General features: G+C 44.1%; 1 protein-coding gene across 3 annotated transcripts in view; it reads left to right on the forward strand.

The window, feature by feature from the left end:
* The first annotated feature begins 1,398 nt into the window (after window positions 1–1,398).
* Window positions 1,399–18,265, forward strand: part of RAB17 (RAB17, member RAS oncogene family) — a 58,845-nt gene continuing 41,978 nt past the window's right edge. Inside the window, exons 1-6 of one of the 3 annotated variants that reach the window (XM_075607329.1) lie at window positions 1,399–1,552; window positions 2,275–2,496; window positions 4,722–4,880; window positions 8,486–8,637; window positions 9,218–9,343; window positions 10,844–10,937. In XM_075607329.1, coding sequence (XP_075463444.1) covers window positions 4,724–4,880; window positions 8,486–8,637; window positions 9,218–9,343; window positions 10,844–10,937 — 529 coding nt within the window. In that variant the 5' untranslated portion in view covers window positions 1,399–1,552; window positions 2,275–2,496; window positions 4,722–4,723. The remainder of the gene's footprint in view (window positions 1,553–2,274; window positions 2,497–4,721; window positions 4,881–8,485; window positions 8,638–9,217; window positions 9,344–10,843; window positions 10,938–18,265) is intronic. The other 2 variants (XM_075607328.1, XM_075607327.1) reach the window with 2 other exon arrangements.

Raw genomic sequence — 18,265 nt, forward strand, 5'->3', positions numbered from 1 at the left:
CATCATAAAGAAGTCTCACGTATTACAGTGCACTCTCACTCATCATAAAGCAGTCTCACGTATTACAGTGCACTCTCACTCATCATAAAGCAGTCTCACGTATTGCAGTGCAGTCTCACTCTTCATAAAGCAGCCTCGCTTATTACAGTGCACTCCCACTCATCATAAAGCAGTCTCGCTTATTACAGTGCACTCTCACTCATCCTAAAGCAGTCTCGCTTATTACAGTGCACTCACTCATCATAAAGCAGTCTCGCTTATTACAGTGCACTCTCACTCATCATAAAGCAGTCTCGCTTATTACAGTGCACTCTCACTCATCATAAAGCAGTTTCGCTTATTACAGTGCACTCTCACTCATCATAAAGCAGTCTCGCTTATTACAGTGCACTCTCACTCATCATAAAGCAGTCTCACTTATTACAGTGCACTCTCACTCATCATAAAGCAGTCTCACTTATTACAGTGCACTCTCACTCATCATAAAGCAGTCTCACTTATTACAGTGCACTCTCACTCATCCTAAAGCAGTCTCGCTTATTACAGTGCACTCACTCATCATAAAGCAGTCTCGCTTATTACAGTGCACTCACTCATCATAAAGCAGTCTCGCTTATTACAGTGCACTCTCACTCATCATAAAGCAGTCTCACTTATTACAGTGCACTCTCACTCATCATAAAGCAGTCTCACTTATTACAGTGCACTCTCACTCATCATAAAGCAGTCTCACTTATTACAGTGCACTCTCACTCTTCATAAAGCAGTGTCACTTATTACAGTGCACTCTCACTCATCACAAAGCAGTCTCACTCATTACAGTGTACTCACTTACTACAGTGCAGTCTCACTCAGATAACATATAACAGTGCAGTCTCACTCATTATGAAGCAGTTTCACTCATTAAAGTGCAGTCCCACTCATTGCAGTACATTATCAGTATTAGACTTTAAAAAACATCATTATACTTTGCCCTTAATGGAGTAAAGATACACACTGGTGTGCATATCACACAGATACCCCCACTGCTGTATATTGCATGCTACTGTATAAAAAACAATTTCATATTATTTTTAATTATATATCAATGTTACACTGCGTATATAACACTCATGTTACAGTTATACACGACTCTTCATATTCACATGCCACTATAACGTAGATATTACAGTGACATTACGCTGTGATTTGCAGATACAGTTTGCTCTGCAAATAATACTGAATCATATTGCTCAATTCAGGTAATACAACTTTCTCTAGAGTAAATGCACATTGTACTGAATGAGTCCCTGGCAGTAGTACTGCGGTTCATTTATTACACTGGTGTTACAGTGTGACACACAGATCTGCAATAACCTCGTCCCTCCCTTTCTCCTGCTATAAATGTGTGAACTTTACTCTTTCTGACAATCCAACGTCTCATTTCCTGGGGAGAGGACCTCAGCTTGTCTCTGCCTGGGGGATTAATGCAGGGGTCACTCTGGTGCTGTGACTTCCATGTAGTGTGACTGTCCACAAGATAACTTCAACCTGAGAGAGGACACTGCCACAGGTGAGCAGACACTTCAAAAGGAACCAGCAGGTGACAGCTGGCAGACACTTCATGCTGTCCCCTTACACACACCCTGCCCTGATAAACCTTTGCTTTACATAAGTACAGATCAAGAGTGACCTTGTGATTACTTTGCTGGCCTCTGAAGTGTGCCACCCCAATTCAGGATCCAATGCTGCCTGTGTGGGACCTCTAGTCACCTGGGTACATACCTGGGTTCCCTGGCAGTGTCTTGTCATAGTGATGGGCTGCATACCCTTTGTCAGCTAGAAGTCTGATATACAGAACATCTCATATTATACTATAATAATATTTATTTTCTGTGTACAAATCTTTGTCCTATAAGATTTGCAAGCCACGGTCCCTGTGCCCAAAAGAGCTTACAATCTAATTTTGGATCCTATGGGGGGAGGTAAAGTAACTTCCCCAAGGTCATCTTAAACCCACAGGAGTCTCTGCGCTCCATCTTAAAATGACGGTTTCAACCAACACTGGGTTTAAAATGTGGATGGGAGACTTCAAGGCCTAGGCCAGCTGAATCTCTCCTTTTAAAAAGAGAAGCATCAGACATTTAGGAGTTTTAATCTCAGACTAAAATTGGTATTTTAATTTGAGTCATTTATCAAAGTCTCTTGGCTGCAAAATTGGGGCAAAAGCTCTTCTCTAGGTTTATCAATGAAGAAAACCACACTGGATTCGGTGGGAATGTGTTTCCTTGATAGATGTGGTGGGGCATTCTTTTGGCCGTCAGGAGACTTGGATTAGGAAGAAGGACCTCCCAACTGTCAGATGCCAACTGAAAGGAACCTCAGAGTGTTCCATAACCAGAGGTGGTGCTCAGGCTCAGCACGATGCCCAGCGGTGCTCTCCCTCCTTAGAAGACTGGCTGCACTTCCCCTCATCCTAACTGGGGCACCAGGGACTGGAGATACAGGACCTGACAGGTATAAAGTGTCTGGGTACCAACTTCTATTAGTCCCAGCAGCTGCCTGGCTGGCAGCATAGAGTGGGTCAAAGTGACCACCTGACTGCAGATATACTGTAACACCAGGAGCCAGGGTCTGGAGAGGGGTAATACCAGTGGGCAGTGTTGTATTGGTACTGTGCCTGGTTTAAAAAAGTTTGACATGGGTCAAAGCCCTTTGGACTGTAATTAGGAAAGGGTTAAACTAAAAACATAGGAAGTGCAAGTTTGTAAATAAACAAATAATTGTACTGAGGATGAGAAGATTAAAAAAAAAGTAGCAGTACTACGCTTCACCTGGTAACATTACCCTACGACCACTGGGTCATACAGAGCCAGTTCAGGGTTCAAATTCCCAATTGTTTTAGTGAACTGGCCATGCCTGTCATGTGATGGGAGACCAGGTGGAGCCAGAAGTGCAGTGAGAAGTCCCCTCGTCTCCAGAGCTCTCTTCCCATCAGCTCCTTCCCTCCCCACCTCTAAGGCTGCGCTTATACTGCCGGCGACGCGACCGATGATGTCACCCGTCGCCATTGCGATAGTTGTATTTAAAATGTAGGCGACGTCGCTGGCTACAAGGCCAGTGACGTCAGAAAGGGGGAGGGCAGAGGGACGGAGAAGCTCTCCGATTGGCCAAAAGGGGAGACCGTCGTTGAAAAAAAATCAAATAACAGCGACTACCAGATTTTTGGTAGCGCTGTCGCTAGGTCGCGCCGTTGCGTGCACTATAAGCGCCGACGATGGCGACAATGCATTTGTTTTGACGCGACATTGCGTTGTTGTCGCCGGCACTAAGGCTTCATTGAAACCCTACATTTTCTTTACACCAATCTCTTTATACTTAGAGAGGGCAGGTTATATATTTAAAGCAACAATCCAACCCAAATATATATATTTATTTATATTTAGAATTGCTTTCCAGTGTTACTTCCTGGGTATTTAAATGGCCGTCCAATAGGAAGCTGCAATCAATGATGTTGTGGCTTCCTATTCGCCCGCAGGACCTGCGAGTATTTGGCGGCTATTTTAAGCTTCTGAAAGGGCAGGAGAACGCCAGTAACTGCACCGGAGTATCGCCGGAGATAAAATGACATGGTAATCAGGGAGCCCCCGTGATAAAAAATATATATATTTTAAAAACGGAGAACCCGGGATTGAAATTTTAATTGAACATTAACACTAGATCAAGGTGCTATAATAAAAAGGACTGGTTATATAATGACATAAATGTCTGTAACAAAACCAAAAACACTAGAACGGGGCTCAATCTACATTATTATAAAACTTTTAAATAACATATAGTAAAACTTGTTATTTTCAAACACCCAGTCCATGTAGGGGTTCCTTATTGTAGCTAATCTTAGTTTTAGTGTATGATTTATTAAAGGTTAAAGCTGCAGACCAAGCAGTATCCTACATGTGTTTTTATTCAAATAAATCAATTCTGTACTATGAGAAAATATTGTAGCATTTTTTTTTAAAACAACTCTGAATTACATTTTTATGTATTATAATGTAACAAGCATTTTTTGTTTCTATAACAACCATTAACAAAGTCACACCCCCTTCCTCTTCTGAAACAGGCTCTGGCACACCCCTTTTTGAGCTCTTCCCTCTCTCTAGCAGTGCACCAATTGTATCTAGTGACTGCATGGTCACATGATCTTCCCCACAGAACTTTGCATCTTTGGTCCTCTTCTGCTGCACTGACAGCCATTTAGTGAACCCCCCCCCCCAAGCCGAATCTTCGCCGATCGATCACAGGAGAACGGATCGATCGGCAACTTAGCTAATTAGTTATCATTGTGTGAATTGTATTGATGCACGTACAAAAGGGGATTTTTTTTTAAATGGCAGCTTGGACTGCTGCTTTAAGGCTTACACTAATATGTGTTGTTGTGGACTGAGAGACAGTTCCTGTGTTATTTTGTATATTTATATAAAGGTTGGAGATCTACTAAGCAGTGTTATTCAATAAGACACCTTCTCATGCCAGAAGACACTCTATGGACAATTCAAATGTAAATAGGGTAATGAGATCTGTAATCATGAACCTACTGTCCAGAGCTTCTCCCATTTATAAACTCTATGTAACTATTCACTCTTCGAAGATCAGGTTATGTCGTTAGAGAGCAAGGAGGACGCTATCATTTCCAGCCATCTGGGAGCAGACTGCTGATGTGTCCGTACTGTGTTCCCCTGCAGGGATGGAGCCGAGTTTGGCCCACTCAGTGCCGCCCGGTGAGGAGGGGGCAGGCCGGGTTTATAAGCTGGTGTTACTGGGGAGCAGCGATGTGGGCAAATCTAGTGTGACCCTGCGATATGTGAAGGACGAGTTCCGAGAGTCTATCCCCACCACAGGATGTAAGTTACCACGCCTCCTGCCCCTTCCATGCCCCCTCAATACGGCCCCCAACGAGACAGGGTTTTACAGGAACCCCCACTCTGTGAGAGTCCTACAAGAAGCAAAACTTCACGGAGAGGTCGGGTTACTCTTACAAACATATAAAGGAGCAGTACACCCTAACTAACCTATTTTCACCTGAAAGGACTCCCCCCCCCCCCCAGTTCCCGAGATAATTTTTGGAGAAATTACCGGTATTACTTCCTGGTGTTTGAAGGGGATATAAATGGCCGTCCAATAGGAATCTACAAGTGATGATCTTGCAGCTTCCTATTGGCCAGAGATTTGGCAGCCATTTTGTTTCCCCATAGAGAGATGTAAATCTGGTAACTTCACAGGTAAGTATCTCTGGAGCCAGGGGGTCCCCAGAGATGAAAATAGTGACATTTGACTCAGGGGGACCCCTGGTTCCCAACCTGTAAAATGGAGGCTACAAAAAAAAAAAAAAACCAGTAGGGGAACTGCTCCTTAAACTTCTTGTCATGGCTTTGCAATGCGTTGCTGTCCGCTTTGGCAGTGAAAGGGTTATATATCTGCGGTGTTTACGTCGCTGTCACATGTAGTAACATGACGTCACAACTAGAGGGGACTTCTCAAGTTTATTTATCACAATTTATAGAAAGATGGTTCATTCTCATTCACAGAAATGTGTCACCACGAGAAATTGGGCAAACGTGTCAACATTCGATTTGCTTTTTATTCTTCATTTCCCACATTTTTTTTAAATAGCGAATTTATATATATATAAAATGGTTTTTTTCCCCTCACATTTTTATTTTTTTCTGTAATTTTCATTTATTTTTGTATTTTAAAAAAAAATCGGATATTCTCTTAATTCCTTTAAACAAATGATCCACATTTTTTGAATAATGGCGGGGTTTTTTTTTTTTTTTTAAAGTGTGAAAAACCACAGTTTTCCTAGCAAACGTAAATTAGGGCGAAAGAATGTATCTATCTCATGTTTATACCTGCAATCATGTAACATTCTTAGCATTACCACAGCCACAATTAGACAGAAATAACTATAATTAAATGTAAGACATCACAGACTGTGAAAACAACACTCCTCTTTACTAATACATTGCCCCAGTGGAAGAAGTGCCTTAAAGCAGCAGTTCCAGCAATATGCTACATGTGTAGTTTTTTAATAAATCAGTTCTGTACTATGAGAAAAAACTTGTAGCATTAAAAAAAAAAATGTTTTAAGACATTTTTACTGTTTCTAATGTAGGAAGCCTTTCCAAAGTGACAGCCCCTTCTCCTTCTGATTGGCTCTGGCTCTTGAGCCCCGCCCTCTAGCAGTGAACCAATTGTATCTAGTAACTGCCCAGTCAACCGTTTTCCAGGAACTACATTGCCCACAATGCTGTGCAAGAACTGAATTAAATCAGCTGAGCAAGCGATCAATTACAGGAGAACAGATCGATCTGCAGCTTAGCTAATCACTTGTCAGTGTGCAGATTGCAATGATGCACATATTGAATGGGGAAAAAAAAAATATATTTTTAAAAACGGCAGTTTGAACTGCAGCTTTAAAAAAGTAGTGGTACTGTTCCCTGCAAACTCCCATTTTTTTTAACATGAGTGTGAAACAGGGTCCCCCCTCCCCAGAGCTGAACTGTGTTAATTTCAATATATATATACGGTACTTCTGTGTATTTAAATCCCATGCATCACATGGGCCAATAGGAAGCCACAAGGGATAATATCGCAACTTCCTATTGGTCAGCGTGTAGCGAGAGATTTCAGCTTCCATTTTGTGTCCGCTAGAGGTTATGGTCCCGGCGCTATATTTACAGGTATGTCGCTCGGAAACCAGGGGGTCCCCAAAGCTGAAAATAGCGCCTTTTAGCACCGAAGACCCACTGCTTCCCACCCATCTAAAAAAAAGGAGGTGGGTAAAAAAATAAATGATAAAAAAAGAGTAGGGGGTATTGCCCATTTAAAGAGAGAGTTCTACTGTATGTAGCCATCAAATTATGGTGGTTTTGTAATCATTTTGCAAACAAAGAAACAGAGCGAAGTGAACAATTTTGATGACTGGCAAACAGTTTTACCACCAAAATACATTAGATGAAGATTGTAAAAAACACCCAGAGCTTTTGTTTAACCATGTAAATGTTAGAAGCTTAAAAATACTGATCTGGTTATTTAAGGTGTCAGTCATTTAACCTATTAAGCAGGACTGTTCTAGGCAGGACTGCTTAAACAAGGGGGCACCACTGTAAGACTGCGGCCCCGCTAGCGCTGAGCGCGCTGGCGCTCAAAGCATGCGTGGCGGGTGTCCTGCGTCTGATCGCGCTCGGGGGGAGGGAGGGCGGCATTGCCGAATATGGAGCGAGCGGGAAAGTATAAAAATGTTATTTACCTAAGCGCATACCCGCGTGCGCCTCGCGTGGGAGGGGACTTGCATATATATATCTATATATATGCAAGTCACCTCGCCAAGCAACGTCCGCTCAGCTCGCTCAGCTCGCTCAGCGCTAGCGGGGCCGCAGCCTTATATGGAGATGTTATAGGGATGTTTAGGGTATACGACCATGATGAATGAAATAGGAATAACTGTGTTAGTCCAGTGCAAAATAAATTAAATGGGATATCTCACCGCCGGCTGTCTGCTGCTAAGGCAAGTTATTAATGGGTTAACTTGAGGTGTTTAGGGTAAGGGATTAAGCTTTTTAGGGTAAGGGGTAAAGTGAGGGAGTTAAGGTTAGGGATTTTAGGGTAAGTAAACTAGTCAACAGTGAGAGCAGAAGTTAAGCTCCACCCAGTGGTGACACAGCAGTACTGTGTCATAGGAGGTGTAAAGGAGAGGAGCAGAGGATTCTGGGAGAAAGTTCCAGCGAGCAGAAGAAGAGAGACTTCAGAGGTAGGGAAGATAGGATCCAATAGTATGGCCAGAAGAGAGAAGAGCATGTCCCAGTAACGGGAATGCAGACATGCCTCAGTGGGCCAAGCAGAAGTTTCCCCAATGATGCCTGGGGATCAGCCCTACCTGCGGACCCCCACCCACAGTATTCAGCACCCCCTGAGGAAGTAGCAGTTCCAAAGCAGGGGTTGGAAAGCAACCGTAACGTTGCGCAGAACAGGCCAGGACCTCAGCAGGGGCCCACAGTAAAAGGAACATTAAGGATATTGCTAGGAATGGGGGCCCAGTCAATCAGAGGATTATCAGTAAAGTAACACGTACCTACCTGCACCTCCCATGTGTGTTAAGAGTGGGCACACAGGGAAGACCTGGGTAAAGAGTGATATCAGTATGGCTGAAAAGAAGTGCAACTATGTCAGACTACATGTACTGTGACTGCAGTGTTCCCAAGCCTGGGAACATTGCTAAAGATTGAGGGTGTACTATAAAACCTCCTGGTGCCCCATCTTCTCCATCACCCAGCCAACCCCTGAGACCTGGTAAATCAATGCGGATATCTAATACACCACGACACCAATGCAACCTCCTTAGGGAGCCGGGCAGGGAGAGTTACATGACATAACAAGGTAGCAGTGCTCAGTACTCAGCGGCTCGCGGCTCCATCTCACTGACTTCCCCTCTGTCTCTGTGTCCCAGGTGCCTTTTTCACGCAGCGGGTTTGTCTGCAGAACAGGACCCTGCAATTTGAGATCTGGGACACGGCCGGGCAGGAGAGATACCACAGCGTGTGCCACCTGTACTACCGTGGGGCTAACGCCGCCCTGCTGGTGTATGACATCTCGCGCAAGGTCAGCAGATTACGCGTGACACAGAATCTAATCAGAAGGATTAGAATAAGTAGCACTGGTCAACGTGGCTTAAAAAATAGTGGTAGTGTCTGATTTAAAAAAAAAAAAATCTACATTGATTAAACATTTGGGAAAAGCTATTCTGACAGCACGTGAGTAAAGAGAAAGGAAGATAGTTTCTCTATAAGAAACCCATGTGTCTTTATATATCTAGTGGAACTGGAATTGGGCAAATAAAAAAGTAGTGATACAGTAATTCATACCGCCCAGTACCATCACACGGATAATAGAATCTTTAGACGCTAGGATTTTTGATTGGTCTAAATTCTGGGCATTAAAAGTCTAGAAGAGACCAGAAATTTGAACCATCTGTTAACATTAAAATGAATATTGGCATCAAAAAGAAAAAAAAAATGATTACAATTAATTTAGTCTGTAACAGTAATGATGACATTGCCTGGCTGCTAACTCCTCTGCCTGATACAGGCCCTAAACATCTCCTCTCCTCATCTTCCCTCCCGTCCCGTCTCTTCTTCTCTGCGTCTCTCCCCTCTCCTCCTCTCTCCTCCCCCTCACCCAGGAGACTTTCCTCAGGGCTCAGCTTTGGTTGCAGGAGCTGGAGAAGTGTTTCCCCCACGGGGAGCTGGTTATTGCGCTGATTGGGAACAAGAGTGACCTGCAGGAGGAGAGGCAGGTCTCACGAGAGGTACCATTTTGTCTCCCAGAGTGCACTGCATAGAGAGATGTCTTTATCCCAATGTTTGTATGTGCAATGTCCTCTGTATTGTAGGTAGGGTTGCCAGGTGGCTTCTCCAAAAATACTGGACTCAATGGTGAAAGGTGCGTCAGGTCACTATGTCCAGGGAGGAAAATACCAGACACATACCTGTCCAGTATTACAGTATCGCTCATTTTTTACTGGGCAGAGTATCCAAATACAGGACAGTCCAGTACAATACCGGACACCTGGCAACCCTAATTGTATGTAGAGATGAGGCGGGGGGGGGGAAGACCTATTTGGAAACACCCAGTGACATATATACCATCCTAAACACTCCTTATATGCCTTCCTAAACCTCAGTACAACACGTGGAGAGATACCTTTAAACAAACCTGGGGGAAAATCCTAATTTGGATATTCATAGTATATTCAAGTGATTGAAATTAGCATATCTCAGGTGTGTTCACAGACGCCAAAAACTATTACAGGCATACCCCACATTAACGTACGCAATGGGACCGGAGCATGTATGTAAAGCGAAAATGTACTTAAAGTGAAGCACTCCTTTTCCCCACTTATCGATGCATGTACTGTACTGCAATCGTCATATACGTGCATAACTGATGTAAATAAGGCATTTGTAACAGGCTCTATAGTCTCCCCACTTGCGCACAGCTTTGGTACAGGTAGGGAGCCGGTATTGCTGTTCAGGACGTGCTGACTGGCGCATGCGTGAGCTGCCGTTTGCCTATTGAGCGAGATGTACTTACTCGCGAGTGTACTTAAAGTGAGTGTACTTAAACCGGGGTATGCCTGTACAATGTTTGCAAATACATTTTGGACAGTATTTGTATAATCATTTCCCTTACATTAACCCACTGGGGCCTCACTGCACCTACCTAGCGTTCCCTAAATATTAAAGCGTTTATCACCCATTGCGCTGCAATATATCGGGGACGGGCCGCGCCTGTGTGTTGATCTTCTCTGCGCCATTCTCTTGCATGTTCTGTAACAATATTAGGGATTTGTGGAGCAAGTGGGTCCTTTATTCCCGTGCATGTATTTGTTGCTAACGTTCCACAGTGGGATGAGCGCAGTTCCGTTTGCATGTTGGCGCCGGGATATACATGACAAAATGTGCGGCTTACGTTACTTTAGTTTACGTTTTTCTGCAGTGTTTCCTCCATTAAAGGTGGTTTAGGAAATGTTTTAGCGCACAATTGTTGTGCAAAAATGCACCAAATTCTAAAACAGCATAACTTCTCCTAATACATATGGAGCAAATCACGCGAATCCATTTTTTTAGACACAAATGCTTCAGCGCAGAGCCACTTTCTCATACATCAACCTCATTGTCTTTGCAAACAAGTGTCACAGTTACTTTACGGGTAATTGAATCTGCAGCCAATGACACTATGCGGGGATTTCCCATTCGCATCACATTGCAGGAGGGGAGGGGTTAAGCAGATGCCGTGTCTTTCTCAGGATGGACAGTCCTTCGCTGACACAAAGCAACTGTTCTTCATGGAGACTTCAGCTCGGACGGGGGCGGGAGTGCAGGAGGCGTTTGAGGCTGTGGGTGAGTAAATGTCTGAGAGGAGCAGAGTATCTATATGGCTATATTTATGTGTATGTACTGTATGTATGTATATATGTATGTATGTATGTATGTATGTATGTATGTATCTATATATATATATATATATATATATATATATATATTATATATATATATATTTCTCAAACCGTCGTATGTGTGTTTGTCTGTCTGTCCTGTCCCTAGGGGCACTCGCATTGGACCTTTGGCCCGTCAATCCGCCTCAGGCCAATGAGATGGCTCCCTTGGCCCGCCCGCCCCCGCACAACTCTCATTGGCGGAGTGACGGGCCAAAGGTCACACACACACACACACTCACACTCTCACACTCTCACACTCTCACACTCTCACACACACACACCAGCCGCCACCTCTCGCCCAGGTACAAAATGCTGCCTCACACCACTGCGCTTCCCGCCTCAACTTATGGCACCAGTAACTCACCTATTTGAGGCGCGCAACCTCGCGCCTCAGGCCAGGACCCAGGCCCACACATGGCGCTTCCTGCCGCCGCCTGCACGCGCCTCCGTCAGCCGGACGACCCATCGGGGGACGGGGGGGAGGCGGCGAAGAGCGAGCCCTGTGCCATGGGGAATGGGGGGGGCGAAGAGCGAGCCCCGAGCCATCGGGGAACGGGGGGGGGGGGGGCGAAGGGTGAGCCCCGAGTCACGGGGAACCAAGAAGGGGGAGCGGCCAGCCACCGAGCCAGCGGGGGAACGGATGCCCGGACGGGGGGGGGGCAAGCAGATACATAAATTATGACAATACATATGCCCCCTGCTCTCCACCCCCCACTCCCCTTTCCCACCCACCCCCCACTCCCCTTTCCCACCCCCCCACTCCCCTTCCCCCCCCCCCCACTCCCCTTCCCCCCCCCTTTCCCACCCCCACTCCCCTTTCCCCCCCACTCCCCTTTCCCCCCCACTCCCCTTTCCCACCCCCCCACTCTCCTTTCCCCCGCCCCACTCCCCTTTCCCCCACACTCCCCTTCCCCCCCCCACTCCCCTTTCCCCCCCACTCCCCTTTCACCCCCCCTTTCCTCCCCCCCTCAAAGTTGCTCCGTGCAGGATTTGGCCTCATCGAGCTCAGCGTGATGCGTCCTAACGCGTTTCGTCACCAGGTGGTGACTTCATCAGAGGTAAATGGGAAAAGTCTAAAATGGTGTTTAAATACCCTAAGATTGGCCGGAAACCAGGCAATAAGGAAAAAGCAGAGGTATTAAACAAATTTTTGCCTCTGTGTTTTCCAGGGAAGAATCAATTTCAATAGTAGTGCCGCAGGAGGAAGCCACAACCTCCATATTAATGAACAATTGGTTAACTGAGGAAGAAGTTCATAAGCGGTTTGAACAATTTAAGTAAATAAGGCACCTGACCAGATGGCCTACATCCAAGAGTTCTCAAGGAGTTAAGCTCAGTAATAGCTAAACCATTATATTTAATATTCAAGGACTCCATTTCCTCAGGCTCAGTACCACAAGATTGGCGTAAAGCAGACGTGGTTCCTATATTTAAAAAGGGAGCTAGATCACAACCGGGGAATTACAGACCTGTAAGCCTGATTTTAATAGTGGGGAAACTACTTGAATGTTTAATACAGGATAATATTCAGAAATACCTAATGGAAAACAAAATCATTAGTAATAGTCAGCATGGATTTATGAAGGATAGATCATGCCAAACTAACCTTATTTGTTTCTTTGAGGAGGTAAGTAGGAATCTAGACCAGGGTAATGCAGTTGATGTGGTCTACTTAGATGTTGCAAAGGCTTTTGATACGGTTCCACACAAGAGGTTGGTGTACAAAATAAACAAAATTGGACTCGGTAATAATGTATGCACCTGGATTGAAAACTGGTTGAAGGACAGACAACAGAGGGTTTTCATAAATTGAACTTTTTCAGGTTGGGCTAAAGTCGTGAGAGGAGTACCTCAGGGATCGGTACTGGGACCCCTGCTTTTTAACTTGTTTATTAATGACCTTGAGGTTGGTATCAATAGCAAAGTCTCCATCGTTGCTGATGATACTAAATTGTGTAAGGTAGTAGAATCAGAGCAGGATGTAATTTCTCTCCAGAAGGACTTGGAGAGACTGGAAACGTGGGCAAGTAAATGGCAGATGAGGTTAATACAGGTAAATGTAAGGTTATGTATTTGGGATGCAAGAATAAAAAGGCGACTTACAATTTAAATGAGGATAAGTTGGGGGAATCCTTGACGGAGAAGGATTTAGGAGTGCTTGTAGACAGCAGGCTTAGCAATACTGCCCAAAGTCATACAGTAGCTGCAAAGGCAAACAAGATCTTATCTTGCATCAAACGGGCAATGGATGGAAGGGAAGTAAACATAATTATGCCCCTTTACAAAGCATTAGTAAGACCACACCTTGAATATGGAGTACAATTTTGGGCGCCAATCCTAAGAAAAGACATTATGGAACTAGAGAGAGTGCAGAGAAGAGCCACCAAATGTATAAAGGGGATGGACAATCTAACTTATGAGGAGAGGCTAGCTAAATTAGATTTATTTACATTAGAAAAGAGGCGTTTAAAAGGGGATATGATAACTATATACAAATATATTCGGGGACAGTATAAGGAGCTTTCAAATGAACTATTCACCCCAATGGCTGTACACATGACTCAGGGGCCATCCCTTAAGGTTGGAGGAAAGTAGATTTCACCAGCAACAAAGGAAAATATTCTTTACAGTAAGGGCAGTTACAATGTGGAGTTCATTACCCATGGAGACTGTGATGGCAGATACAATAAATTTGTTCAAAAAAAGGTTGAACATCGTTTTAGAAAGGAAAGGTATACAGGGATATACCAAACAAGTAAACATGGGAAGGATGTTGATCCAGGGAGTAATCCGATTGCCAATTCTTGGAGTCAGGAAGGAATTTATTTTTCCCTTATGAGATATCATTGCATGATATGACACTGGGGTTTTTTGTTTGCCTTCTTCTGGATCAAGAAGTATAGATATAGGATAAAGTATCTGTTGTCTAAATTTAGCATTGGTTGAACTTGATGGACGTACATCTTTTTTCAACCTCATCTACTATGTAACTATGTAACCAATTGCCAACTGGCATACACATATGGAAACCCCTTGCATACTGATTTCAGCAATAAAACATATTAAATACATTTTAGCTGCAAGGGGGCATTATTGTATTGTATTGTATGTCTTTATTTATATAGCGCCATTAATGTACATAGCGCTTCACAGCAGTAATACATGTGGTAATCAAATAAATAACAGATAATATAAATAACAGATCATGGGAATAAGTGCTTTAGACATTAAGGAAGAGGAGTCCCTGCTCCGAGGAGCTTACAGTCTAATTGGTAGGTAGGGATAACATACAGAGACAGTAGGAGGGAGTTCTGGTAATTGCGTCTGCAGGGGGCCAAGCTTTATATATCATGTGTTTACATGAGGCTTTTTACAGAGCTCTCATTAGTCCAGGTGGAGACTAGTTAATCGAGTGGCTGCAATTAACTATCTCTCTGCTGGAGTCTCAGAGCTCTGAGGCTGCTTTATTTAAACCGGGATAAGTCCCTGTTACAGGGTTAAAATGGATTTGAAGGTAAAGGTGACGCTGTGCTCATTTGCATGTCATTTCCCAGAATCCCTCGCTGCAGTGGAAGCAGTGTAGGCTAAGAGATAATGGGGAAAGGCAGGGGTGCAGACCTGTCTGACATGTGTGAATGTGCTCACAACGTGGGATATTTATCTACTTTATTTTTATATTAGAATATAACGTGATAACACTTGATGTAAATATTGTCAAATCCAACATGTATTAAAATTCAAATGAATAACAATACTGTATAAAGAAAATGAAAATGTATTTTAAAACAATTACAAATAAATAAATAAAAAAGTGTAAATGCATATTAGATCAAAACCAATGAAACTATATGCATTAATATCATATTAATTTACACAATTATATTGCAAAATTGCACAGCGAAGATGGACAGACCAAACTGGTATATTAGAGGAATATTACAACTATTTATTGTATATTATAAATCATAAATCAATTCATGATTATAGAAACATAAATGTATTCTCATGACTTCTAGTTGTATAAATATATCTATATTAGAAGTCTCCTGAGGTAGAAACAGATGGAGTTATATAGGAGAAGAGCTAGTAGATTTATTGACTTTTCGATGTCACAAGGCAGGGTGAACAGAGGAAGAGAACCAGAAGACACCAGGAGACCATAGGAAGGTACTAGTATCGAGGCATTCATTGTATTCACCAGGAGACATGGTGCCCAATTGGTAGATCCAATAAATTTCTTTTTTGCACAGGCTCTTGGTTCTATCACCTCCCAACGTAAGGGGAGATATATGTTCTAATCCTATCATTGTTAGTGATAGAGGATCCTTGTTGTGCATAATGGAGAAATGTCTCGATACACTATCAGACTTGTTCCCATTGATGACATTCTGTCTGTGCTCTAGAAAGCGAGTACTGAGCGGACGTGTAGTGCGGCCCACATATTGTAGGTCACAACTCCACGAGAGCATATAAACAATGTTTGTACTGAGACAATTAATATTGCTCTTTACTTTGAAGTTATTACCTTTTCTAAAAGAAGTAAACCTGGACTCACAGGAAGGTTGAAACCTAGATGGGGGGTCATACCTAAGTATTTTCCAGTGCCGGTTCAGAATGGCCGGAATGGACTTGTAGGATTAGTTAAAAGTGGGGATGAATTTTGGAACCAAGAGACCCCTATTGTCAGAACCCCTTGAAGGGTGATATTTTGAATTATCAATTCTTTTAGCCCTTGATTTGGCAAGTAGGGTAGATTGATCCAAGGCTTGAACTTTGCTCAAGGAATCAGTGATAAGTATCTGATTATAACCCTTATCTACAAATTGTTCACTTATCACCTGCGATTGTTTGAGAAAGTCCCTATCTCTGTAGCAGTTTCTCCCAATGCGATGGAATTGTCCCGTAAGGACAGAGTTTAACCATTTGTTGTGATGATTGCTCCTAGCATGGACATAATTGTTAACCGATACTGATTTAAATTGAGTATCGGTAACTATATTTAGTTCTTGATCATATGATAGTATAAGGTCTAAAAAAAACAATAGAGCTGGAGCTGATCTCAAATTTGAAACCTAAATCATTAGCATCAAATGTACCAAGAATATTACGTAAGACAGCCTCCTCATCTTCCCAAATAATAATGATGTCATCCATCGGTGCGCAAACTGGGGGGCACGCCCCCCAGGGGGGCGGGAGATTTGTCTGGGGGGGCGCGGGCAGTTGCAGAGGTCCCACGCTCTTCCCCCAGGCATTTAAATTAAATGCCGGGGGGATCGCGTAAGGCCCCTGCAACAAAAAAAGTACCTGTAATCAGATGCTGTGACGCGTCTCCATGGCAACAAGGCATCAAATGACGCGGCGCGGTCATGTGACGCCACAGGCGTTAAACGACACCGTGGGTCACGTGACCCCGGAGCGTCATTTGACGCAGTGGTAAAGGTAGGATGGGGTCGCGAGCTCCGGAGCAGGCAGGAAGCGGGGCACAGCCATTAAAGTTTGCGCTCCCCTGATGTAATCTATGAAACGGCCTGGTACACAAGGATCTACCAATTGGGCACCATGGCCCCTGATGGATACATTGAATGTCTAGATACTAGTACTTTAGTTTGAATCTTCCTATGGTCTCTTAGTGTCTTCTGGTTCTCTTTCTCTGTTCCCCCTGCCTAGTGACATCAAAATGTCTAAATTTAAATCTACTTGCAAATATACTCTACTCCTATATAACCCCATCTGCTCCTACATCAGGAGACTTATTATATATATATATATATATATATATATATATATATATATTGTGACAGAAACCAGGGGTTGGTAATAAACTCCATATACAGGGCTCCCAGGATACTGAACAGTTTCTGTCCTGTCTAAGCTGAACAGGGCAGCCTCGTGGTACAGGCACTCCATTCCACAGTTTGTCTGCTGCCTGTTTTCTGTTACCTGTCATGCTGATTAGAGTTCAGGTATATAAGACCTGTTTCCTGTTTCCTCTGAGCCCCGCCCAAGAGCCTGGAAGGCTGCTGAACTGCAGAGGGGTGAGAAAGCCTCTTTCCCAAATCGCTTCATTCATTCTGTTAGTTTGTCTAAAGACTGCAAAGGTACTTATTTTGTTGGTGGAAGTGGACAAGCCACTTCCAACTCTGAGTCAGGGACATCTAAGTTTAAGTTATCGCTCAGACGAGCAGCTTTTTGTTTGGCTTTGTTTTCTGTTTAAACTGTGGCAGTCTCAGTGCCTGGGACTGAATAAACCAGGCATAGCCTGTTTAAAGGAACAGTACGTGACGTCTCATCATTTAACCTACCCTAAAAGACCGTATTCTAACAGTCCCGGACAGACGGCGGAGCCCCGGAGTAAGCCGTTTGTCACATATGGTGGAGAATGCGGGCAGAACACTGAAAGGTCTGGGGGTTAAAGAACTTTAAAAAAAAAAAAAAAAAAAGAAGGTTTTTTTTTCTCTCTCTCCAAACAAGATGGAAGACGTGGTGAGTGCGCTGGTACGCAATGTCGCTGTCCAGAAAGACGCGAATGAAGCCCAGCAACAGGCGAGTGAAACCCAGCGACAGCTGTTAATAGCCCAGCAAGAGACTAATGCAAACCAGCAAGAGACAAACCGCCTGCTGAGAGAGGAGCAAAAGCGGTTCGCTCAGGGCTTACAGCAGGAACTCGAGATCCTGAGGGGGACTATCAGTAACCTTCCACTGGCAGAGGCAGCCCCAGTTCCGAAAATGACCAGGGCAAGCCACTACCTTCAGAAGATGGGACCCTCGGATGATGTGGAAGCCTATCTTCTCACGTTTGAACGCACGGCACAGAGAGAGGGATGGCCAGAAGCTGAGTGGGCTGGTCTAATCGCACCCTTCCTAAGCGGCGAACCCCAGAAGGCTTACTTTGATCTAGAGCCAGCCGAAGCTAACGTCTATGCAAAATTGAAGTTCGAGATCCTCGCCCGCCTCGGCGTAACCACGGCTGTTCGTGCCCAAAGGTTTCACACATGGTCCTTCACGATGGATAAAGCCACCCGAAGCCAGATGTATGACCTCATCCACCTCGACCGGAAGTGGCTACAACCCGAGATCAACTCAGCAAGCCACATCGTGGAACGGTTGGTCATGGACCAGTTCTTGAGGAAACTTCCCTCTGCCTTACGCCGTTGGGTCAGTCGGAGTGACCCCCACAATGCGGATGAGCTTGTGGCCCTTGTAGAAAGGTACAGTGCAGCAGAAGAGCAC

Source organism: Ascaphus truei, chromosome 7 (genome assembly GCF_040206685.1).
Source record: "Ascaphus truei isolate aAscTru1 chromosome 7, aAscTru1.hap1, whole genome shotgun sequence".
Classification (NCBI taxonomy): Eukaryota; Metazoa; Chordata; class Amphibia; order Anura; family Ascaphidae; genus Ascaphus; species Ascaphus truei.